At 35.7% G+C, this 22874-nt stretch overlaps 1 protein-coding gene across 1 annotated transcript in view; it reads right to left on the bottom strand.

Annotated features, from left to right (window-relative positions):
- LOC107584927 (TBC1 domain family member 22B-like) overlaps positions 1–21332 on the bottom strand; it is a 46052-nt gene extending 24720 nt beyond the window's left edge. Inside the window, exons 1-9 of the mRNA XM_016271696.1 lie at positions 21261–21332; positions 13854–13936; positions 13230–13585; positions 10506–10576; positions 8568–8708; positions 7943–8071; positions 5883–5948; positions 4176–4290; positions 1030–1136 (exon numbers count right to left, since the gene is read on the bottom strand). Coding sequence (XP_016127182.1) covers positions 1030–1136; positions 4176–4290; positions 5883–5948; positions 7943–8071; positions 8568–8708; positions 10506–10576; positions 13230–13585; positions 13854–13936; positions 21261–21332 — 1140 coding nt within the window. The remainder of the gene's footprint in view (positions 1–1029; positions 1137–4175; positions 4291–5882; positions 5949–7942; positions 8072–8567; positions 8709–10505; positions 10577–13229; positions 13586–13853; positions 13937–21260) is intronic.
- Positions 21333–22874: the final 1542 nt, after the last annotated feature.

Here is a 22874-nt window from a genome sequence, read left to right as displayed (position 1 = left end):
TTTTATTGCATTGCATTCAACTTGCCTCTGGCTTTTGGAAAAGAACAAAAGGACAGGATGACCACTACAGGGTTTAGTTTTAATAAAAAGACACAGAAGAGATGAAGATGATGATACTGAGATACTATTCTCAGGAAACTGAGGATGGACCAAGAAGGTCTATAATGCCTGGAGAAAGCTATTACCATTACTGTCTTAATGGCAGTAGCTTGGCTGGTGCATCATGTTTTTTATTTGAACTTTGTGAAGTATGGGATTTGAATTTTGCCTCCTTAAAATAAAAAAAATAAAAATAAAATAATTATTAAGAAATATACAATAGAATTAAGATGATGATGCCAACAGCACAAATGAAATTAAATGTATTTTTTTGAAAATGGTTTTATTTATATATTTATATCAAATATCAGTAACAGTACACCAACAAAAAAGATTAAATTATTTTGAATTGGATTATTAATATTATTATTATTATTTTGAGGAGGAGGGAAAAGAAGAGGAAGAAAAATAATTTTGAATAAGTATAAATTAGAAATGTATATATTTAGTATACATTTATATATTTACATATGTTTATAAAAAATAACAGTAAAATTATTATTATTGAAGAAAATAAAAATTTTGCCTTCTTTGAAGAAAATAAGAACAGTAACAACAATAAAAAAAGATTATTATTAATAGAAATGTTACACAATTAAAAGGATAAGAATAGGAAGGCAGAAAGAAATAAGAAAAATGATGATGCATGAATGAAATTTAATGATACATTTATTTATATATGAATTTACATGTTTATAAAAAAATCTAGAAAATATTCAGAGTAACAATAAAGATTATTATTATGAAGAAGAGGAAGAAAAAGAAAACTATAACGACAAGGGTGAAATCAAATAGTAAGGATTTATAAACTGCTTGTGCAAAAAAAAAAAAAAAATAAGCATGAATGGCTACTTTTGAATGGAAATCACTGTAGAAAGACGGTTATGACATCTCCCATCTAACCAGTCAAACCTCAAGTGAATCAAATACCTGTATCCCATCCAGCAATTTGCTCATGCACCAAAAGCTGTCGGCTTCAATGTTTCGTTGCGTATCCAGAGGCAAGCTTGCCATTTCGAAATTTTCCACGTCTTCCTCTAAGGAAAAGAAGACACACAAAACACACACACATTCATGTTCGGTCACCAGCAGACTAAACCAACACACATGCTGCAGGTGTTCTCAGCAGTCTGTGCTTTCTTGCAGGCGACAGCAGCTCTGGTGTGTGACACGCATCGTATGCAGACACCACGAAGCCATTAGATCATTAGCCGGCAAACTGCATTCTTTATTCAACACATTAATCAACTCACGGCTTCAATGTTGCGTTGTGTATCCTGGGGCAAGCTTGCCATTTCGAAATTTTCCACGTCATCCTCTATGGAAAAGAACACACAACACACACACACACACACACACTGGTCACCAGCAGATCAAACCAACATACGTGCTGCAGGTGTTCTCAGCAGTCTTTGTTTTCTTGCAGGCAACAGCAGCTCTGGTGTGTGACGTGCGTGGTATGCACAGACACCACGAAGCCATTAGATCATTAGCCGGCAAACTGCATTCTTTATTCAACACATTCATCAACTCACTTCCTCACCCCTCTCCCTCCCACCGCAGGCTTCCCCTCGCAGCCATGACCTTTCCCGACTCTTTAAACAGTATGTGCTAAATGATGCTGATACACACACATTATGCCCCAGAGAGCCAGACCTGGCTGGAAGAGACTTCTGTGTGCCACTCCACGCACCTACCGCACAGCTAATGTAAGTCCTCCATCTCTTGATTTCTCTCTTGCTCGTTTCTTAAGGATGGAGGGATTGGGGAGGGGAAGGAAGGACACAGAGCTATTTTGATGAAGCACTGAGTAAAGAGAAAGAGAGAGAGCGTGCTCTAGGCATGTTTGCATGCAGCTTGCGCATCGGCAAAGCAATTCAGTCAATCTGTTACTGCAGTACATTAGAGCTGAAATATAGTTAAGAAGAAGGTCAGATCCAAGGTTGAAGACACAATGAAGAATACATGCTCTCGAACGACCGTAGATACTTAACCGAGGACCACATGCTGAAGACCACGCTCACAATTGCTGCTGAGGTCTGTGGTTAGAGACAAAATCAAACTGACTGTCAACAGTAAACTTTTAGACGAATAAACGCATGTACCGTTCAAAAGTTTGGGGTCAGTACGATTTTTTTTTTTTTTTTCAATAAATTAATACTTTTGCAAGGACGCATTAAATCCATCAAAAGTGACAGTAGAGAGATTTATAATGTTACAAAACATTTCTATTTCAAATAAATGCTGTTCTTTTAAACTTTTTATTCATCAAAGAATCCTGGAAAAATATGCATCACGGTTTTCACAAACTATTAAACAGCACAACTGTTTTCAACTTTGATGATAAAGAGAAATCAAATCTTGAGCAGTAAATCAGCATATTAGAATGATTTCTGAAGGATCATGTGACACTGAAGACTGGAGTAATGATGCTGAAAATGCAGCTTTGGCGTCACAGGGATAAATAAAAATGTAAATATATTATTATAATTTAAAATAACTTTTCTCTATTTTTATATTACACAACATTACTGTTTTTACTGTATTAGGACAGTCTCAGCAGAAAGTTAAAAAGCTCGCAGAGGAGCCCTAGAAAGCCAGTGAGGCGTGCCGGCCAAGAGCAACAGCACAGCGAAAGTTGGCAAAACGCTGCGTATGAGAGCAGACGAAGCCGTTAGAGCCCGCGAACTCGCGTCAGAGGGAGGGCACTAACCTCGCTCTTTTATCTCCCTCTGGCAGCGTGTTGGGATCATGACGTTCGTTCAGATGTATCGATCAGTGGGTCGAGCCCCCCACCGTGTGCTCGGCACCCTCGCAAGCCTCTGTAAACACTTAAATCCAGCCGATCAATGCGGCTCATTCAACCTGCGGCATTGAGTCGCTCGCTCACACACGCGGTGAATGCCAAACGCACACACACATATTTACACGGCCCGCAAACAAATTAGAGATAGAAAGGCCCTGCAGAATGACACAAACTCATCGGTATGAAAAATCTGCTTTTCGCTAAATGAGCTTTGTGGAGAAACAGAGGGATGAGGAAAAGACTGAGAGAGTGGTGGGCGAGGTAGACAGCCAGAGAGAGACAGACAGACAGGGGAGAAAAAGAGAAATCGATTGGTGATCCAGGTAATCTGTGGGTATGTCCTGGTGTTTGCACTGGTGACATTGCAGCAGAGGCACACCGGAGAGATCAATGAGCCTCCTATTGTTCATCTGTAATCCTTAACTATCCATAAGTAATTAACCTTCACATGAGAGGACAGGAAATAAATAAGGAAGGGAGGGGAAGGCTGCCGGGTGGAGGGAGAATAGCAATGAGGATGAGAGCTGGAGTCTATTTCCCTCCCTGTCTGTCTCTCTTTATCTGTCTGTCTTCATCTCTCCCTCTATCTATACATCTATCTATCTATAGACAGACAGATAGAACGACAGAGTGATAGATGGATAGAACGAGTGACAGAACAATCGATAGAACGATAGATGGAACAACATAAAGAATGACAAAATGAAAGATGAACAGAGAGAATGCTAAAAAGATAGATAGAAAGAGAATGATATAACGTTAGACTGAATAAACGATAGATAAACAGAACAGCAGATAGAGCGATAGAGAGATATAACTATATAGAACGACAGACAGACAGATAGCCTCCATCTATCCTTCTGTCCATCACATTATCTGTCTCTCTCTCTGACCGTCTACCCGTCTTGTTCCCATCTCTCTGTTTCTGTCTGCCACCCTTTCCATCTGTCTCCCTCTTTCACCATTTGTCTCTCTCTCACGGACTGTCTTTCAGAGTTTCTTTCATAGATAATTGATATTCTGTATTTTTGTGTCTGACATTTTCACAGGATATTGTCAGTTTGTTTACATTTACACAACCATTTCCCAAGCATCATCTGTCAGATACTGGACTGTCTGCATCTCCCTGGCTCTGGCATATCATACACGTCAGTGCACTATTAGCGAAGCAAACACAACTGATGTGCTCAACCAAAAGGACACATTCAGAGAGGTGTATTATCAGTCAAGCGGACCAACTGATCCATGTGGAAGGTCATTAGACACTTACCCACAAATTCAGAGAGGAAGGCCACAAAAAAGGGAGTGACCAGGTCATTAATGCCCTGCACGTATCCACTAGCGGGGTGACGGATGGCCCAGATGAACAGAATCCGCTCAAACACCTGAAAAACAAGACAATCCCTTTCACTGATTAACAAAAATGATTCATTTCTCGTAACAACTGTGATTGTTGTGGAGACTTTTGACTTTTAATTGATGTTGCTTAATTCACCCTCGACAGACCAACTGGCTTGTATTTTCAAACGCAGCTGCATTTTAAGTGCAAGTTCCTTGTGGTTTATGGGTTACAAGTGTTGCACACTCCTAAGTTAAAAACACCACAGCACCTCCTGCTGGTAAGCATCCAACGACACAAAACTCAGTTAAACCAACTCGTGCTGGCAACACCTATCCAGAGATCATCATCAGCGAAATTAGACAAAAATATTCAGTGGAGAAGGGTTTTTTAATGATGATTTTTTTTTTTCTGATGATACATCAGGTCAAATAAAATTAAATGTTTATACATTTGTGCGCAAATATTTGAATTCAATAAAATTTTAATTTTGTTAACTAAAATTATATTACATTTTATTAGGTAAAATGGAATAAAATACCATAACTTACTTACTTACATATATATATATATATATATGTATGTATGTATGTATGTATGCATGTATGTATGTATATACACAAACAAAATATCTATATACGATTTAAGACAAAAACAACAAAAAACTATGAATATAAATAAAAACAAACACTGATAAGAAACGGAATTTTTTCTTGAGTGAATCTCATGAAACCTTTCAAGAATATGTCCTGGTCATATTTCACCCCAAAATTAAAGAAAGACAAACTATATTTTGTATCAAGTTATTTACATGAGAACTGGAAGAAAAATGTGCTTAAAAGTCATTGTTTAAATGCACTGCAACGATGAAATGTTTTGCATTACAGTAATGGTGTATTGTCATGTACGCCAGTTTCACCCCAAAATTAAAGAAAGACAAACTATATTTTGTATCAAGTTATTATTTACATGAGAACTGGAAGAAAAATGTGCTTAAAAGTCATTGTTTAAATGCACTGCAACGATGAAATGTTTTGCATTACAGTAATGGTGTATTGTCATGTACGCCAGTTAAAAAAAAACAAAAAAAACAACAACATCATATTACATTAATTCGATTCTATTGAAAATCACCACTGAGGAAAATGGAAATGGATACTAAAAACACTCTCATGAGTAATGATAATTTGGGACAAAATATGCTTCTCTCTAAAAACAAAAAAATATGAATATAAACAAAGTACGTAAAAATAAACACAGAAAGGAATAGTAAGCTCTTTTCTTAAGTGAAGCTCATTAAATATTTCAAGGATATGTCTTGATCATATTTCATCCCCAAGTTAAAAGAAAGACCAATTATATTTTATACACACATATATATATATATATACATACACACACACACACAAAATAAATATATATATTTTTTTTTTTATAAATGTGTGTATATATATATATATAAAATTCATGAAATTTTGAAAAGTGACCATGTGGGTGATTCACTCTCTTATCTTTATGATTACATTAAGTGTGTTGTGCCTGTTGTGTGAGATCAGATGTCTGTATGACGCTGGTGGGTCTGTCACAGGTGCGCTTTGCAGCGAGACTCAGGTGTTGTCGCCTCAGAAGATCACTTACCTCCTGCACCAGCGGTTGCTGGAACAAAGGAATCAAAGGGTTCGTCCTCGGGATATCGATGTGAATCTATGGAAAGACACACACAGGTGTATACAGGTTAGCTCAAATGCACACCAACACAAAACAGTTACCGAACCAGCATGTCAGGAACACAGGTGACTGGGGACAAAATAAGATATTAAATCAATATGGCCCAAAAGCACTAAATTGAGTTACATGTGCCTTTTCCCTCCCAGTAAATGAAAGAAAACCATCAGGGCCCAAACTGCACACGCTATCGATCTGGTTTCATAACAAGCTACACACAAAACCTGCATGAATCCAGTTGGAAAGCGGACAGCGCAGCGTCCAGCCGCACATACAGGTGGCGACCCTTCCGTTTCATCTGGTTCTCTCTTATTTTCTTCCCTCTTTCTATTTCTACTTCCAACTTATGTTTGAAGAAATGGCTTTGTAGTAATGCAGGTCACTTGAAGGCCACCGAAGTGCGGTTCGCTCGTATTCACCGCCATTCCTCGCCCTCTCAGACTGTGACCACACTAAAAGGTCATTTAGTGTTTCTGCCCAGACAGCCAGGGGCCAGTCCAGCGGTTCTGTATGACCATATAAATCCTTTTAAAGGTCTGTGTCCGATTTGTATTGCAGTAGACGAAATGAGGGGCTGGGAGCCAGCAAGCCCTGAGGAACCGGACAAGAGAGGAGAGAAGGCAGCGCATAGCAATCGACTACCAGTCCTGCACCATTAACCTGAGTTTTACAGCCCATAAGAATATTGATCCCGGCCCCCTTCTTCCCCATTAATAACACGCAGGACAAAATCTGGCGTATTACTGTTTTGGCTTTCTAGAAGCAGGTGTAACCTTGACTGACTCACTGCAGAGATGATGAGGTTCCTCAACTGACTGGCAGCTGGTGTAGCCTAGTGGTTAAAGGGATGGCTCACCCAAAAATCATCCTTAAATCAAAAATCTAAAACATTTAGGTTTCAAAGAAAAGATGCAAAAGTCTTGTGCACTACATAACGAGTCTTCTGAGGTCATACGATGAGGTCTGTGTTAGGAACAGACTGAAATTTACAATGGCTGCTGCAAATTCAGCTTTGCATCACAGGAATAAATTACATTTTAATATATTAAAATAGAAAAGAGCTGTTTTACATTGTAATAATATTTCACAGTATTTTTGACTAATTAAATGCAGCCATGATGAGCATAAGGTTTTTACCGACCCCAAATGAAAGTTTTTTTTTTAGGGTTTTTCCAAATCAACTAGTCTGTCTTAAAGAAGCCCTGTCCAATTAAGCAGGTTTACTGTCATGTTCACATAACACAAATCAGATGTGTTTTGAGGGATGTATGAACACTGCAATGCAGCCCTGTAATAGCAAAATGAACCGACATTCAACAAATAATATTTGGAATTTAAAAACATAATATCTGTAATCTTGCAAACTATCTTACGAGATCCTTTTCCACTGAAATTCACCCATGCATTATCTGTTTTCATGCCATAACAGCAAGTAGGTTTACATATGATAACCTGGATTTAAACAAATATTCTGGGTTGCTTTCAACATAATGTCTATGGACGGCATTCGTGACATGCTGTCCATTAGAACAAACAAAGCATTTCCCGTTTATGCGCTGTTTGTAATAACTGACACCATGATGGTACGTACATTGCCATTAGATATAATAATGTACACAATAAACTTGAATAAAATGTTTTCAGCATATAATTTCCTAAAACATCCTTACCTAACATTAAGACCTCAAAACAAAACAACATTTAAACAAAATTGAATACTTTGAAAATGTAAAGGTACTTCAAACAACTGTAATGGAACCATTAAATATTTGGATCTTAATTATGGAACACTGTGTCAAATGTCTGGTTACTCCTCAAGCCTGCTTTGTAAGCAAGACTTGTGGATTGATGAAGGTGCTCTCTTACTCTTAGAAATTGTGTCGAAAGGATCAGAAATGAATTGGTTGATTTCAGCCAACTCTTCCACTTTTCTATTCAGAACATAATCAGAAGCAGGCTGGGTTGAGTTTTACCTGTCTGTAAGTGTCTCGGTGATTCTCATCTGTTCTGGAGTTGTAATACTGCTCGATGAAGCCAAAATACTCCTCCCTCTTCCTCTGAAGAACCAGATCCCTTCGTTCCCTATTGGCTGGAAGATAGCCCTGAGAGAAAGCACATGGAAAGAAATAAATGCAAATTTAATAGCGTTCAAAAAAATTTTTTCTCATTATTGTCAATGTTGAATACAGTTTTGCTGCTTAATATTTTTGTGGAAACCGTGATAATGTATTTTAGGATTCTTTGATGAATAGAAAGGTCAGAAGAACAGCATTTATTTGGAATCTTTGAAAAATTAATTAATTATCACTTTTGATCCATTTATTGAACTGTAGCGTTGGGTCCCTACTTCAATGCAAGTCTATAGGTTTTTCACCAATTATATAGCCCATTAGGGCAAAACTTTGCCTGTTATATTGTCCACCGAGAAAACGTTGTAATTCAGATTGTATAAAGTAATTGCTTCAATAATTGTATAGTATGAGCAATAATAATAGTGATGCTTGCCTTAGCAAACACCACTAACTAAGAAACACAGAACACAAAAATAAAATCTACAACTCTGGGAGAAACTTCTAATCGTCTAGCTACTAAACTAACACTCAGAAAGGATGTGATTGTGCTAGTACTGTGATTCTCATCTGTTCTGGAGTTGTAATACTGCTCGATGAAGCCAAAATACTCCTCCCTCTTCCTCTGAAGAACCAGATCCCTTCGTTCCCTATTGGCTGGAAGATAGCCCTGAGAGAAAGCACATGGAATGAAATAAATGCAAATTTAATAGCGTTCAAAAAAAATTTTTCTCATTATTGTCAATGTTGAATACAGTTTTGCTGCTTAATATTTTTGTGGAAACTGTGATAATGTATTTTAGGATTCTTTGATGAATAGAAAGGTCAGAAGAACAGCATTTATTTGGAATCTTTGAAAAATAAATTAATTATCACTTTTGATCCATTTATTGAACTGTAGCGTTGGGTCCCTACTTCAATGCAAGTCTATGGGTTTTTCACCCATTATATAGCCCATTAGGGCAAAACTTTGCCTGTTATATTGTCCACCGAGAAAACTTTGTAATTCAGATTGTATAAAGTAATTGCTTCAATAATTGTATAGTATGAGCAATAATAATAGTGATGCTTGCCTTAGCAAACTCTGGGAGAAACTTCTAATCGTCTAGCTACTAAACTAACACTCAGAAAGGATGTGATTGTGCTAGTACATACTTAGTAACTACAGATGATTCCCGAAAGAGCAGACAACAAGTGCAGGCTATTTGTAGAGCAGACGTGGAAGTGTGGAACTGTCAGTTAGACATTGTTGTCATGACAAAATGGTGTTTTTGAAAGTGCCTTCCCCTCCCATTGTTTCTCAACTCTTGTTTTAATGAGCACACACAGAGTTGCCGAGCGCTTGAACACATAAATGATAACGTACATTCAGAATCCGACTCGATGCAGCTCACATCTGTTGCTTCAGGCGAATAAGAAGTGCACAAACTCTGCTCGTTTGGTTTCACTCCATCATCGGCCCTTCGAAACTTTAATAACGTCTATTAAATTCCACGCTGAAAATTGAAATGATCTTAAAACGGCTTTCCAATGCGATTCTGAGAAGGCCTTGGTGAGGTTTGTGTTCTGTAAAACTTGGATCGAAGCTAGAAACATTCACTTTGGTGACATAACTCAAACATGATGTGGACCAATAAAAACAAAAAGCAAGAGTCGCTCTTTACAATCACAATTTGAATATGAAAAGCGGAGATGAAACATTTTGTTTTTTGGCACATTAGCATTCGTTTTGCACGCGTCTACCTCTGTAACTTTATACATATGGAATTATTCTGTCTAATCCCCCAGCAAACATTGCATGAAAGCAGTAAAAGCTTGGAGGAGCTGGGTCTGGGTGGGGATTTGCTTGTACAGCTTAGCCTGGAGGTGTGTGTTATTGACTGTGTAAGCATGCACCAGAAATGTAAATGAGGCTTGTAAAGCAGTCCCTGAACATCCACACACATACAGCCACAACACAGCAGCCCGCTCTACCCCTCCGATGATGACAGTCACAATTCTGCTGACATTAAGTGCTCAGCAAAACCAATATTGCAAAACAAATCCATAACACACATTAAACTGAAAGTGGCATGGAATTATATATATATTTTCCTTGACAAATGGTTTATTTTATTACAGTATTTTCTATTCTTCATTCAAATGAATATCCATTTGGCTTGATTTCAAATAAGTAATTTCAAGAAGTAGTTTAAAACTGAATTAATTATTTTCCCAATGAAAACAGATATATTAAGATATAATAATAATATTAATATAAAGTATTGGAAGGAGTTGAAACCGTGGCCTAGAGGTTAGGGCATGTATGATGGTGCCTGTGAACAATGGGAGTTCAAATTCAGCTCGCAACATATTTCAGTCCAATTCTTCCCTCTTTTCACATCGTTTTTTGTCCTCTCACTGCTGTTTGTTTAAATAAAATGTGAAAATAGAAATGAAATAAACAACAGTATTAGTAAATACTTACCGATAAGAGTCTCCAGGTGACTGGTCGAACTTCACGAGGGATTCCCGACCAGCTATGCTTCCGTAACTCCTCTGAATGAACAAAATACAGTGCAGAGTTAATCTAAAATGAAAAATAATTCAACAGCACAGTGAAACTGGCATCTCCTGCGGTGTTGTTCCATACCTACACTGGTGAACAGCTGCTTTTAATACTCAACTTGATGACACAATCATACTGCAGTTTGGACCCAAAAGTACAATGTTACAAAAAAAAAACCCTGCATGAGCAGGAGGAGGGGGTTGGAATTAAAGTATATGAACCGAGTCTTAATCAGCAGTTAAAACATGCAATAAGAATTTGTTCATATGCTGTGATAGAAAATCTAGAAAATCATGTTTTAAATCAACAGTCACTGGTCTTCACAGGACCGGTGACACTCTAACTTATAGCTCACTCAACATAATCAATAAACAATTATTTTTAATTAGCAAACACATTCAGTTTTCACAACCATGCCACCTTGAATTATGGTAACTCCAATAAGACAGCAAGCCATTGTTGCACATTGATTTTAAAAGTAATGGCTGGGAAGTTCACGATTCATAGGTGATGGAGCAATGGCTTGGGATGTCAACATGATGTTTGGAGAGCACATTTAGACAAACAGCTTAAAAGCATCTGTGTTGTGGCCTGCTGTCATGTTTTTCCTGTGGCGCTCATGTGAACTATGCTCGTTCGTGGCTTTCATTATTGCACAATTCTGTTTATCTCCTAATGCACCATAAAAATAATTTGGTAACACTTTACTTGAAGAGTTGTGCATAAGACTGACATGACACCTTCATAATCATGACATGACACATGTAATGAATATGAAGGAGGCTGCACATTGATTTTAAAAGTAATGGCTGGGAAGTTCACGATTCATAGGTGATGGAGCAATGGCTTGGGATGTCAACATGATGTTTGGAGAGCACATTTAGACAAACAGCTTAAAAGCATCTGTGTTGAGGCCTGCTGTCATGTTTTCCCTGTGGCGCTCATGTGAACTATGCTCGTTCGAACTTGGCTTTCATTATTGCACAATTCTGTTTATCTCCTAATGCACCATAAAAATAATTTGGTAACACTTTACTTGAAGGGGTGTGCATAAGACTGACATGACACCTTCATAATCATGACATGACACATGTAATGAATATGAAGGAGGTTTTATGCAGGTTTATGACAACTGTCATTAAGTGTCATTCGCTCAGTTATGACATTTTTAATGCAAATATGACCTTATTTGACCTAACCCTACCCTTACCCCTAACCATAGCCCATAACAAAGACATCTCAAACAATGTCATCTTTGCATTAAAAATGACATAACTGAGCGAATGACACTTAATGACAGTTGTCATAAACATGCATACAAAAACCTTCATATTCATGACATGTGTCATGTCATAATTATGTAGGTGTCATGTCATGATTATGAAGGTGTCATGTCAGTCTTATGCACACCCCTTCAAGTAAAGTGTAACCAATAATTTTCTTAATCAGAATTGGTCTTGTTTTCCAGTAAAATCTATAAACATCCTTACAACAAGATATATTTACTCGAGAAAGAAAATTGCATAAGATATCAAGACTTGTTTTCAGGGACAATATCCTGAAATAAGTTGATATTTCTTATCACATTGTCTGCTTCTTGTTAGAAGTATAAATCTCAAATTATGATAGATTTATGCTTAAAAGAAGAGAAAATATTTGCAGATGGGTAAGAAAAATAAACTTAATTCAAGACATATTATTAAGCAGGAGTTTTATAATATACTGTATGTGTTTAATAATACATTATGAATGAGTTTTATATCGTACACAGTTTTGCTTCAAGTGAATTTATTTTGTTTGACTGAAAAACAAGATACAAATACTGATTAAGAAAATGATTTCGGAAGTTTATTTCCTTATGATTCTCTACTATGTCTCTGAATAAAAATATATTAATTTCACAAAATGCTGTAAGTACCCTTTACTTTGGAGATTTGGGATATGAGATTTGAAATACTTTGGACAAATGAACACGGATAATTAAAATGTCACAAAGAAAAACTATTTATTATTATATAGGATTATATGTTAATTTATCTTTTTTTAAATCAAGGTAGTATTAAATAAATAAAAACATAATAATTTAATATGGATATATATTATAAACACGCCCTTTTTTATAGTTTTTTTCCCTTAATTATTTTTGGTTGTTTCATTAAAATATCCTTTAATTCAATCAATATTTTGTCATGTCATATTAATTAATTTTAGTCCATTTTACTTAAAATAATGTTTTTTTTTGTTGTTGTTGTTTGTTTAGTCAAATAGACAAAAATAACATTTTCTTTTGTTGACAAGAATTACTCTTCCTATGGTCTCATTCATGAAACATGAGCAACACAAATGTTCAATTATGATGAGGATAATAAACTCAAGCTAGCTTTCTTTAAAAGGTAGGCATGGTCAAAATGTTACTTGTTTTACCAACCATTATCTGAAAATTTTAGACCTCGTTTGGTTGGAAGTATCTACTTGCAAGCAGCCTGTGAATAGACGGTCAAAAAGTAATTTATACAACCATACCAGCCATATAACAAACAGTAAAGTAGGCGGAAAAAACCCACATCTGATACACCTTGATGATTTTATATGCATTTTACATCTTACAATGGTGCAGCTTAAAAACAACAGCTCCCAGCATACCTGCATTAACATTCAGCTGGGCGTCGCTACAGGACTTTATCACCCTGCCATTGGCTGGACCGCTTTCGTCGTCCAGTCGATCTAGAACGAGGTTTGTGCTGATTGAGTCCTGCCTGTCCAGAGGGCGGGGCAGTGACTCTGTGTCCGCTGGGGCTTTGATGAGTTTGACGCAGGGCGTATGAGGCATGGATCGTGATTGGACAGGTGAAGATGAGGGCTGTTTGAGACTAAACATACCATCATCCTCTTCATCATCAATGTCCCATGCATCATTGGTGCTCCGAGCAAATTCGTGGAAAGTAGAAGGTTTTTTGGATTTGGTGTTCAAACTGCTGGCCTTTGGAGTATCTTTTAATCTGTAGGGAAACAAATAAAGAGCTTTTTGAAAATGGCAATATTGCACACACTCTATAACATATGAACTGGTTACAGTTAGAAAGGATCATGCAAGACAAATAAACAAAAAAAGTTGCAAAAGGTTTATGCAAATCTTGCACTCAAACATGTTCAGATGGATTCATACCACAAATGAAAGGCAGAAAACATAAAGAGTAAAGCACAAATAACTGAAAAACAAATGGCTGATTTGCCCACAGACAGTCGACAGCTAGCAGCAACACTTACAGACGGTGTCTGCGTGGGTCCAGAGGAGGGTGCTGTGCTCCATATACTGGCTGCAAGCTAAGAAAAACAAAAGCTGATGTGTGCTATAAAGAGAGTCAGAAACATGACTGGGTGATCCTGAATATTTTCAGCCTTATCATAAGACAGTACCTGACATGCATCTCTCAATATTTACGTATTTACAGTCTCATGCTGTTCCAAAACCGTATGACTTTCCTTCTTCTATGGAATAAAAAAGGTAAAAATCTAAGGAATATCCTGGCCACTTTTCCATGTAAAGAAAGGTTGACTGGGAACATCAACCTTTAAAATTAGATAAAAGGCACCAGAAAAGTACAACAATGCTTTAAATCAGAAATGCTATCAAAACATTTCTTTGCCCTCATACTTCTGAGTCACATAGTGATAGTGAAACTAGGTTAATGGCACAGGTGTTTTCATGCCAGAATACTAACTTATTGCATTCCACATAATGTAGTCCATGCAACAGTTTCAGATAGTAGCTACATTACATTACATACACTACCATTCAAAAAATATTTTTTGGGGGTGGATACTATTTTTATTCGCAAGGATTCATTAATTTGATCAAAAGTGGATTGGTTAGGGTTAAGTTTAAACCTGAGTGGTGTAGACCATTAAGGAAACAAATCAGATCATGAATCACAGCAGTCACACAGAAATGGAAAGTCAATTTAAATAAATTGTATTACTATTTTGGACATTTGGCAAATAATCATACATAAAAGTTGCATACTATTAGGGCTGTACGATAAATCGAAATGGAATCAGGATCGCGATTCGACAGAAGCTGCGATTGTCATGCATATCTTTCAGTGAAGCACGGTTCTGTGATCAGCAGTAAATCTCCATCCAAAGGCCAGATGGCGCTCTCGCGCTGAAACTCCAAATACGCTGCAGCTGAATAAACGGAAGATTTAACTGCTTTTATTGATTCAACATGACTAATAAATACACGACTACGGCAATATACGGTTTATCTGAGTTCTTATTATTATAATGTTCATTAAAATAAAGTATATTTATAATGCAATGCCTTTATCACTGCTTAAATACTATGAAATATGTTGCGTGCCTTATTCTGTGTAAGAAGCCATATCATCTCACAGAAGGATTTATTTAAAACACTCGACTGACGTTATGAAGTGAGTTTGGAGTAAAAATATGTTATTAAATGTGGTATTTTCACATGCTTTCAGATGGAGCAGCATTTACTTCACAGAGCCGTAGTTCACTGAGAAGCTATCCAAACAGCTGTCATTATCGCAAACGATTTCTTCGATTTTTTTGCGTAACTTGTCAGTGAACTACGGCTGTGTGTAGTAAATTCTGCTCCATCTGAAAGCACGTGATGATGATTTACTGCTGATTACAGAACCGGCATTACTAACAAAATGCGCATGACAATCGCATTTGATTAATCGTGCAGCCCTACATACTATGAACAGAATATATAATACATACTGCAGAAACAGTAAGAATATGATTGTATTATTCCAAACACTGCCTCTAGAAAAAAGCAACAACCAAATAAAAGTTGCATTAAAATCATTGTGACATTTGTATACTGCAAATATACTCTGAATATTCAATATAACCCCCAGCCCTAGTCAGAAACACACAGCAAAAAACAAGTATCTGGAGATGCAGAGGTAGTTTAAAACAATTCCAGAGCAGGAGGATAGACCTGCTAGTACTTGTTGACAGCAAAAAATACATCTCAAATTAAAAGCCAAGCACAGGGTCCTCCGCATCACTACAACATATAAATATTAATCTCTACAATATTAGAGGCTATTGTGAGTTACTGTGCAATATCTTGCATAATGCTGAGAGAAGTTCAAACACTGCAGTGCTAAGCAGAATTTTTACGGGCAACACAGGGCCATAGGTGTGGTCATATTGTTGAAAGGAAAATTAACAGTATGGTTGTTACAAGGCCCTTTTCTGTGAACTCAACACAATACTAAATGCATTATGTGCAAATGGGACCACATAATAATTGGCAAAAGCACAATGCAGCTGAAATACGGCTCATCAATTTTCATGCGAGTAGAAAATAAAAGGTAAATTACTTCTAGATATGTAAGCAAGCTGCTCGCATTTGCATTAAATATTGGGCTGTGAGCAAGGAGTGTGTTTGAGTATGCGAGCAGTTTCCCGGAGGGCAGCCTTATCTTAAATGTATGCTGTTCCTTCTGTTACACACACACACACACACACACACACACAGAAGACTTTTCCACACTATAATCTACATACAAAAGCTAACAGAGTGGGAAAACTGTCAATGTGATTAATAATTTCCATTGAGAATTTCATTAACATGCTATTAGAATGAATCAAACAGGTCTATAATTCAGTTATCAACTAACATGAAGACACACTCTGTGAATGAACACCGTTTCGTGTGCCTTTCTACAGCTGTAGGTCAAGTTATTTTGACTAGGATGACACCAAGGTTGTGTGGAGGCATCTAGTATCACTTTTGCATGCTCTGTCCCTTCTGTTAAATGAGATCAATGCTGGGAAAGTGGCCACACCTCTCGTCCACTCATGTTACAGCCGGATCACACCCACTGCGCGTCCTCCAAATGAGGTTCACCCGAACAAGCAACTCAAACAGTCTGGCATCACAACCACACCCAAACAATAACGGCTGCTTCGGCTCAACCTGTTCATCTTTCCCAGAGGGGAATCCCATCCATATTTAAAACATTATCTTCATTGTGCACTGCTCATAATGCAGCAATTTTCTGTATGAGACCATGAAAGTTATAGTAAAACTTTCACATTTAAATTTTCAGAGACAAAGAACTGATAAAAAGAGAATTGCTTCAAAAAAAAAAAGCATGACTTTTTGTCAATGGATAAGCCATTAAAGTCCAGGAATTTGTAAAAAGACAGAAAAAAAAGATTGTGAGACCAACATCACCATATTATTATTATTTAAAAAAAAAAATCTTAATTTTTTTTTTTATTACGTTACATTTCAAACGTTTGGGGTCAGTACAATTATTTTAAAGAAATGTATACTTTTATTCAGCAAGGACACATTAATTTGATTTAAAAAATGAATGATTTATAAAGACATTTATTTCTACAAAAGATTTCTATTTTAAATATATGCTGTTCTTTTGAACTTCGTATTCATCAAAGAACACTGACATTTTTTTTAATCATATAAGAAATGTTTCTGGAGCAGAAAATCAGCATATAAACCTTATTCAGGTAGGTTAGATGCCATATTGAATTTAACGAAAGAAAACGAGGCTGTAAGAGATAGACTTACAGTCTTTACAATAGTATGCATTGTATAAAGGTCATAGATTGCATTATTTTCAATCTCAGCATATACAACTTTTTCAGAAAGACGTTTCGTCAGGTGAATGTTTACATTTTATAAACATTTTTTAAATTGAAATAATATTTCACAATATAACAGATTATATTATATTGAACACCAAATATTTTTAGCCAAAAATCAGCATAATATAATGATTTCTAAAGGATCACGTGACACTGAAGACTGGAATGGCTGCTGTATTTTAAAATACAGTTTTAAAATACAAACATTTTTTAAAAACGTGCCTACAGCGGTTCTGGATGGACGTCGCCATCTTGGAGGTGCGTGAGGTCGCGCTGTGATTGGTTGAAATGACGAACAGGTGCATGGGAGCGGACCAATGGGGTTTGAGGTTTATTAGACGAAGACGCGCATTTTTAGATATATATTTAGATTTTTATAATCGGTGTAACGATTTTTGCTTGTAATGATGTTTTGAAAAATGCACACGCCTTTTAAAGTACAGAACAACACAATATAGCCTACTGTAGAACATAAAGACGACAGCAGTTTAATACAGAAGATACAGAAAAATAATAATTATTGCACGATTGATGCATTAACAGAAGGGTCTCGTATCTGCATTCCAAAAATTCCACAAATTCCTGCTACCAAAGTTCCAGAACTTTGCATCGCCCCTCCTTTGACGTTTGTTTGTAATTGCCATTATTCCAAATTATTATTCTCATTACATTCTCATCAGATTGCCGCAATACATATATAATATCTGTATCATCCTATTTTGAATTTTTTTTTTTTAATGGGCATAAATTAAAAGCAGTACACCAAATAATGTTACTATTTCACAAATAATGCTGTGCCTACAGCGGTTCTGGATGGACGTCGCCATCTTGGAGGTGCGTGAGGTCGCGCTGTGATTGGTTGAAATGACGAACAGGTGCATGGGAGCGGACCAATGGGGTTTGAGGTTTATTAGACGAAGACGCGCATTTTTAGATATATATTTAGATTTTTATAATCTGTGTAACGATTTTTGCTTGTAATGATGTTTTGAAAAATGCACACGCCTTTTAAAGTACAGAACAACACAATATAGCCTATTGTAGAACATAAAGACGACAGCAGTGTAATACAGAAGATACAGAAAAATAATAATTATTGCATGATTGATGCATTAACAGAAGGGTCTCGTATCTGCATTCCAAAAATTCAAAAAATTCCTGCTACCAAAGCTCCAGAACTTTGCATCGCCCCTCCTTTGACGTTTGTTTGTAATTGCCATTATTCCAAATTATTATTCTCATTACATTCTCATCAGATTGCCGCAATACAGATATAATATCTGTATCATCCTATTTTGAATTTTTTTTTTTTTAATGGGCATAAATTAAAAGCAGTACACCAAATAATGTTACTATTTCACAAATAATGCCATTGTTTATTTTTCCACATTAAATAAACGTGATTAATTCTCTTTTTAACCAGTGTGCATAATAATGCATTGGTGAAAGTGTCTTTTCGCAGTTCCCCGATTTGAACACTTGATGGAAGTAGTCCCCCATACATTTCTGGCGCTCTGCTTAGATCTGAGTGAAAGTGACAGTTTCCTCTACTGTACCGAAGCTGCAATATTCATCTTTTACTGAAATTGTTATCAGTCGAATTATTATTAGATTTTTGCAGACTTATGTTTTTCGAAAACTGATTGTTTCATACCACAAACTGATTGTTAAAAACACAACTCAACTCAACATTAACCCACAATTTCCCCTTTAAATTATGTTACTACTGTATGTTGAAAAACTAATATTAGAGCATTATCTCTCTGTTAAATCACAAAATTGGCATGCACTTGGCCTGTGCACTTATCAGAAAAGCAATATTTAAGTTGTACTTTTTATACTTTCATTTTTCATTGCTTTTGTCATTTTCGTTATTTTCAGTTTTTTTAAGACAGCTTAAATTAATTTTCATTTAAGTTTTAGCTTAATTTTTAAGTACTTCAGCTTAAATTTATTTCTGTTTGTTGCCAAGGCAATATTTATTTCCATTTAAGTTTTTTAGTTTTTTCATCTAATATTTGTTTTAGTTTTTTCAGCTTTATTTCAATTAAGCCTACCAAACATAATTTTAATAGTTTGTTTTAATTAACATTTCCATTTTAATGTTAGTTTAAGTTTTAGTAAAATAATTATGTGCTTGTCAAGTTTTCGTTTTTAAAAAATATTTCTATATATAACTTTAATTCATTTTTATTTCAGTTTGAGTCATTTTAAGCTTCAAATTTAACTTATTTCAGTTAGTTGCCAAGGCAGTATTTCTATGTATTTTCATTTAAGTTTTTTTTTCATCTAATATTTATGTTTTAATTTTATTTCAGCTTTATTTCAATTACTGAAAATTATTTTTTTATAATTTAACATTTTATTTAATGATAGCCACATGTGAGATTACTGCATTATTTTTATCAGGATACTTGCAAAAGTCTTAGTTTGCTCTCCATTTGAATCTCAATACTATTCTGGAGAAATCAATTCTTCATCTCAACTAGTGGAGCATGGTGTAATTTTATTTATTTATTTTTATTATTATTTATTTGCAATGGATTTTTTTAGGCAATAAAAAATTCAATAGTATTAAATATAGTCATTCCAAAAATATTAAAACCCAGCAGCATCCCTATTAAATGTAAAATGCATCTAGATAAATGCATCTGTCAAATGCATAAATGTTAATCTAACAACTCTCTTAAAAAGATTTAATTTATAATATTTCTTCCCTATGGGCATTTACAGTCCACATAATAAATCCAAACTAAAACATTAATGCATCTCAGTGTGTTCTTTCAACCTGTCCTTGCAGTTCATTCAAAACTGAGGTACATATATATATATATATATATATATATATATATATATAAAATCCCATTATAACAGGTCTGGAATCAATATAAAACGTCACTGTGCTCATTTTATCAGCTTAATGAAATAAACTAAAGCAGATTCTTTTTTCCTCAATGAGAACATCTTGTTCCTCCCCAAGGCCTGCTTGACACATTGATATCGCCTTCCATAAGGAGTGTGAACACAATAGCTCCATGCCAAGGACATGTAGTCTCTGTCTGCGCCACCCACAGACTGAGGAGAGAGTTAGTCACTGACTCCATCCGCCTCAAAGGGGGTGTGTGTGTGTGTGTGTGTGTGTGTGTGTGTGTGTGTACGCGTTTTTGAGACAAATGAGGACATAAATTTGTATAATGATAAAGGTATGACATAGGTATTACAAGGAGAAGGTGACTCTTCAGGACATTACCCCATGTCCCCACTTTTCAAAACACTTATAAATCACACAGAATGGAGTGTATTGAAAATCTGAAATAGCAGAAAGTTTCCTGTGAGGGGTAGGTTTAGGGGTAGGGTTGGTGTAGGGCAATAGAATATACGGTCTGTACAGTATAAAAACCATTACGCCTATGGGATGTCCCCACTTTTCACAAAAGTAAACCTGTGTATGTGTGTGTGAGAGTGAGTGTGTGTGTGTGTGTGTGTGTGTGTGTGAGTGTGTGTGTGTGTCAGTTTAAGATTGAACACCGCTCACAGGCAGCAAGTTATACAAGAGGCCTGGTTGAGACTGGCACTGCCGGCGGATGCAAGTGGTAGGTCAGTGTGGAAGTCCAGGAAGTGGGTCATGGAAGAGAGGAAGTAGGTCACAACGGCAGAGACTGGAAGAGCAGAGGAACTGAGGAAAAACCGAAGCACCCTCCATCTCCTCTTCTGAGATGTGCTATATTTAAAACAATCATATGAATGAATGAAGCGAGAAAAAAAAAAACTAGGGTCATTGCATCCCATCGGAAGGAGAAACACAAATGAGATCTCTTTAATATATTAGTTGTTTCTACTAGGCAGCGATGAGATTAAACGCAGAACAAATAGAGACTTTGAAGTGTTTTCAATGTTTGTTTGTTTTTTAATTCCTTGTCTTATTGTTTTTTTTTTATTATTTTTCATTTATTTTATGTAAAGCACTTTGAATTACCATTGTGTATGAAACGGGCTATATAAATAAACTTGCCTTGCCTTGCCTGGTTTTCTTCTGAGAGCAAAACCCCACAACTTGTTATCATGGTCCAGTTTGACCCTGCCCACCATTACGGGGGCAAAAAGGATCTTCTTCCACTGATGGACATTAAAAAGTAGCCTTGTAGTCTGATTAAAAAAGAAGAAAAGGCAAGCAAAATATAAATTACAAATATTTCAATATATTTTAGTATGTCAACAATTGTCTTCTTTGTGTCTTTTTATGTAAGAAAATGTAAAATAATTACTATTTTACATATATAAACTTCTGTTCAAAAGTCTGGAGTCAGTAAGGACTTTCTATTCATCAGAAAGAAAAATTGGTTCATTGTGGTTTTTACAAACAATATAAGCAGCACATCTGTTTTCAACTTTGATAATAATATTACATGTTTTGTTCTTTTTTGAGCAGCAAAACAACAATAATCATGTGACACCGGAGACTGGAGTAATGATGCTGAAAATTCAGCTTTGTATCGTAGGAATAAATTCATTTGAAAATATATTCAAATAGAAAACAGCTAATAATATTATATTTTATAAAATATAAAAAAATAAAAAATAATTATATTTTAGAATATTGCTGATTGCACTGTATTTTTGATTAAATAAATGCAGCTTTGGTGAGCATAAGCGACTTCTTTCAAAAACATAAATAAAATGTAGGTAGCGTATATCATACACATTATGTGTTTAAACTATTTTATATTTAAAATAAATAAGTAAATAAATAAATAGTTAATGTATTTATTAAAATAATTTATTTTTAATTGTAGCATTATGTCTCTATATAATTAATATTTAGTAGATACATTTAATAAATGAATGACTATTACTATTATTATTTTATTGACATTTCTTATATAAAATGTATTTATTTCTCTTTTTGTAAAAAGGATTATAATAAAAAAAAAAAATTTTAATAATTCATCTTTGTGTACACACACGCATACATGTACCTGTGTGTGTGTGTGTGTGTGTACGTGTGTGTGTGTGTGTACACTGCCCTCAGTGTAAAAATCCCATTGTATTGCTACAGGGGTAGGTCAGAAGAGTAGAGTTACCTCACACTTTACAGTGTTCTAAAAGTGTTGACTAAAATCATTCTCAGCAGGGCGCTTTATGTTGTGGTTTATAATGTAATACTCATCAGAAGTAAGTTTGGATGAGAATATCGTGTGCAAGTGTGTAAATCTGTCAGACACCATGTGGAAACACCCACCCATCACACAAAAAGAACACACTGATCTGATGGCTTAATAGTTTGCACGGTTTAGTCATGACTTCTGCATCGTTTGCTCATAGACCCATGCAAGCTAAAGTACAGCGTTGCCAAAGATCTCACTGTATTCTTTTATAAAGTTCATAAAGTATATATGTTGTTTTATTTAGCCATTTATTGCAACTGCATGATCACAGCCGTTGCCTCTTCATCACAGTTCACGTGTTTATCATGGTGGGTCTTAAATAATATTATGATGGTTTAAGGGTGACAATGGTTCAGTGCCACACGCCCTCCTCGTGCAGTTTCAGATGTTCTTGTGTTGTAACACGATACGACAGGAAGTAGAAATCGTGCCCCTGTGCCCTTTGCCTCATAATGCCAGTAAGGGA

This window comes from Sinocyclocheilus grahami, unplaced genomic scaffold (assembly GCF_001515645.1).
Source record: "Sinocyclocheilus grahami isolate Dianchi unplaced genomic scaffold, SAMN03320097.WGS_v1.1 scaffold64.1, whole genome shotgun sequence".
In the NCBI taxonomy this organism is placed as follows: Eukaryota; Metazoa; Chordata; class Actinopteri; order Cypriniformes; family Cyprinidae; genus Sinocyclocheilus; species Sinocyclocheilus grahami.
This window is presented reverse-complemented; position numbering and strand designations above follow the sequence as displayed.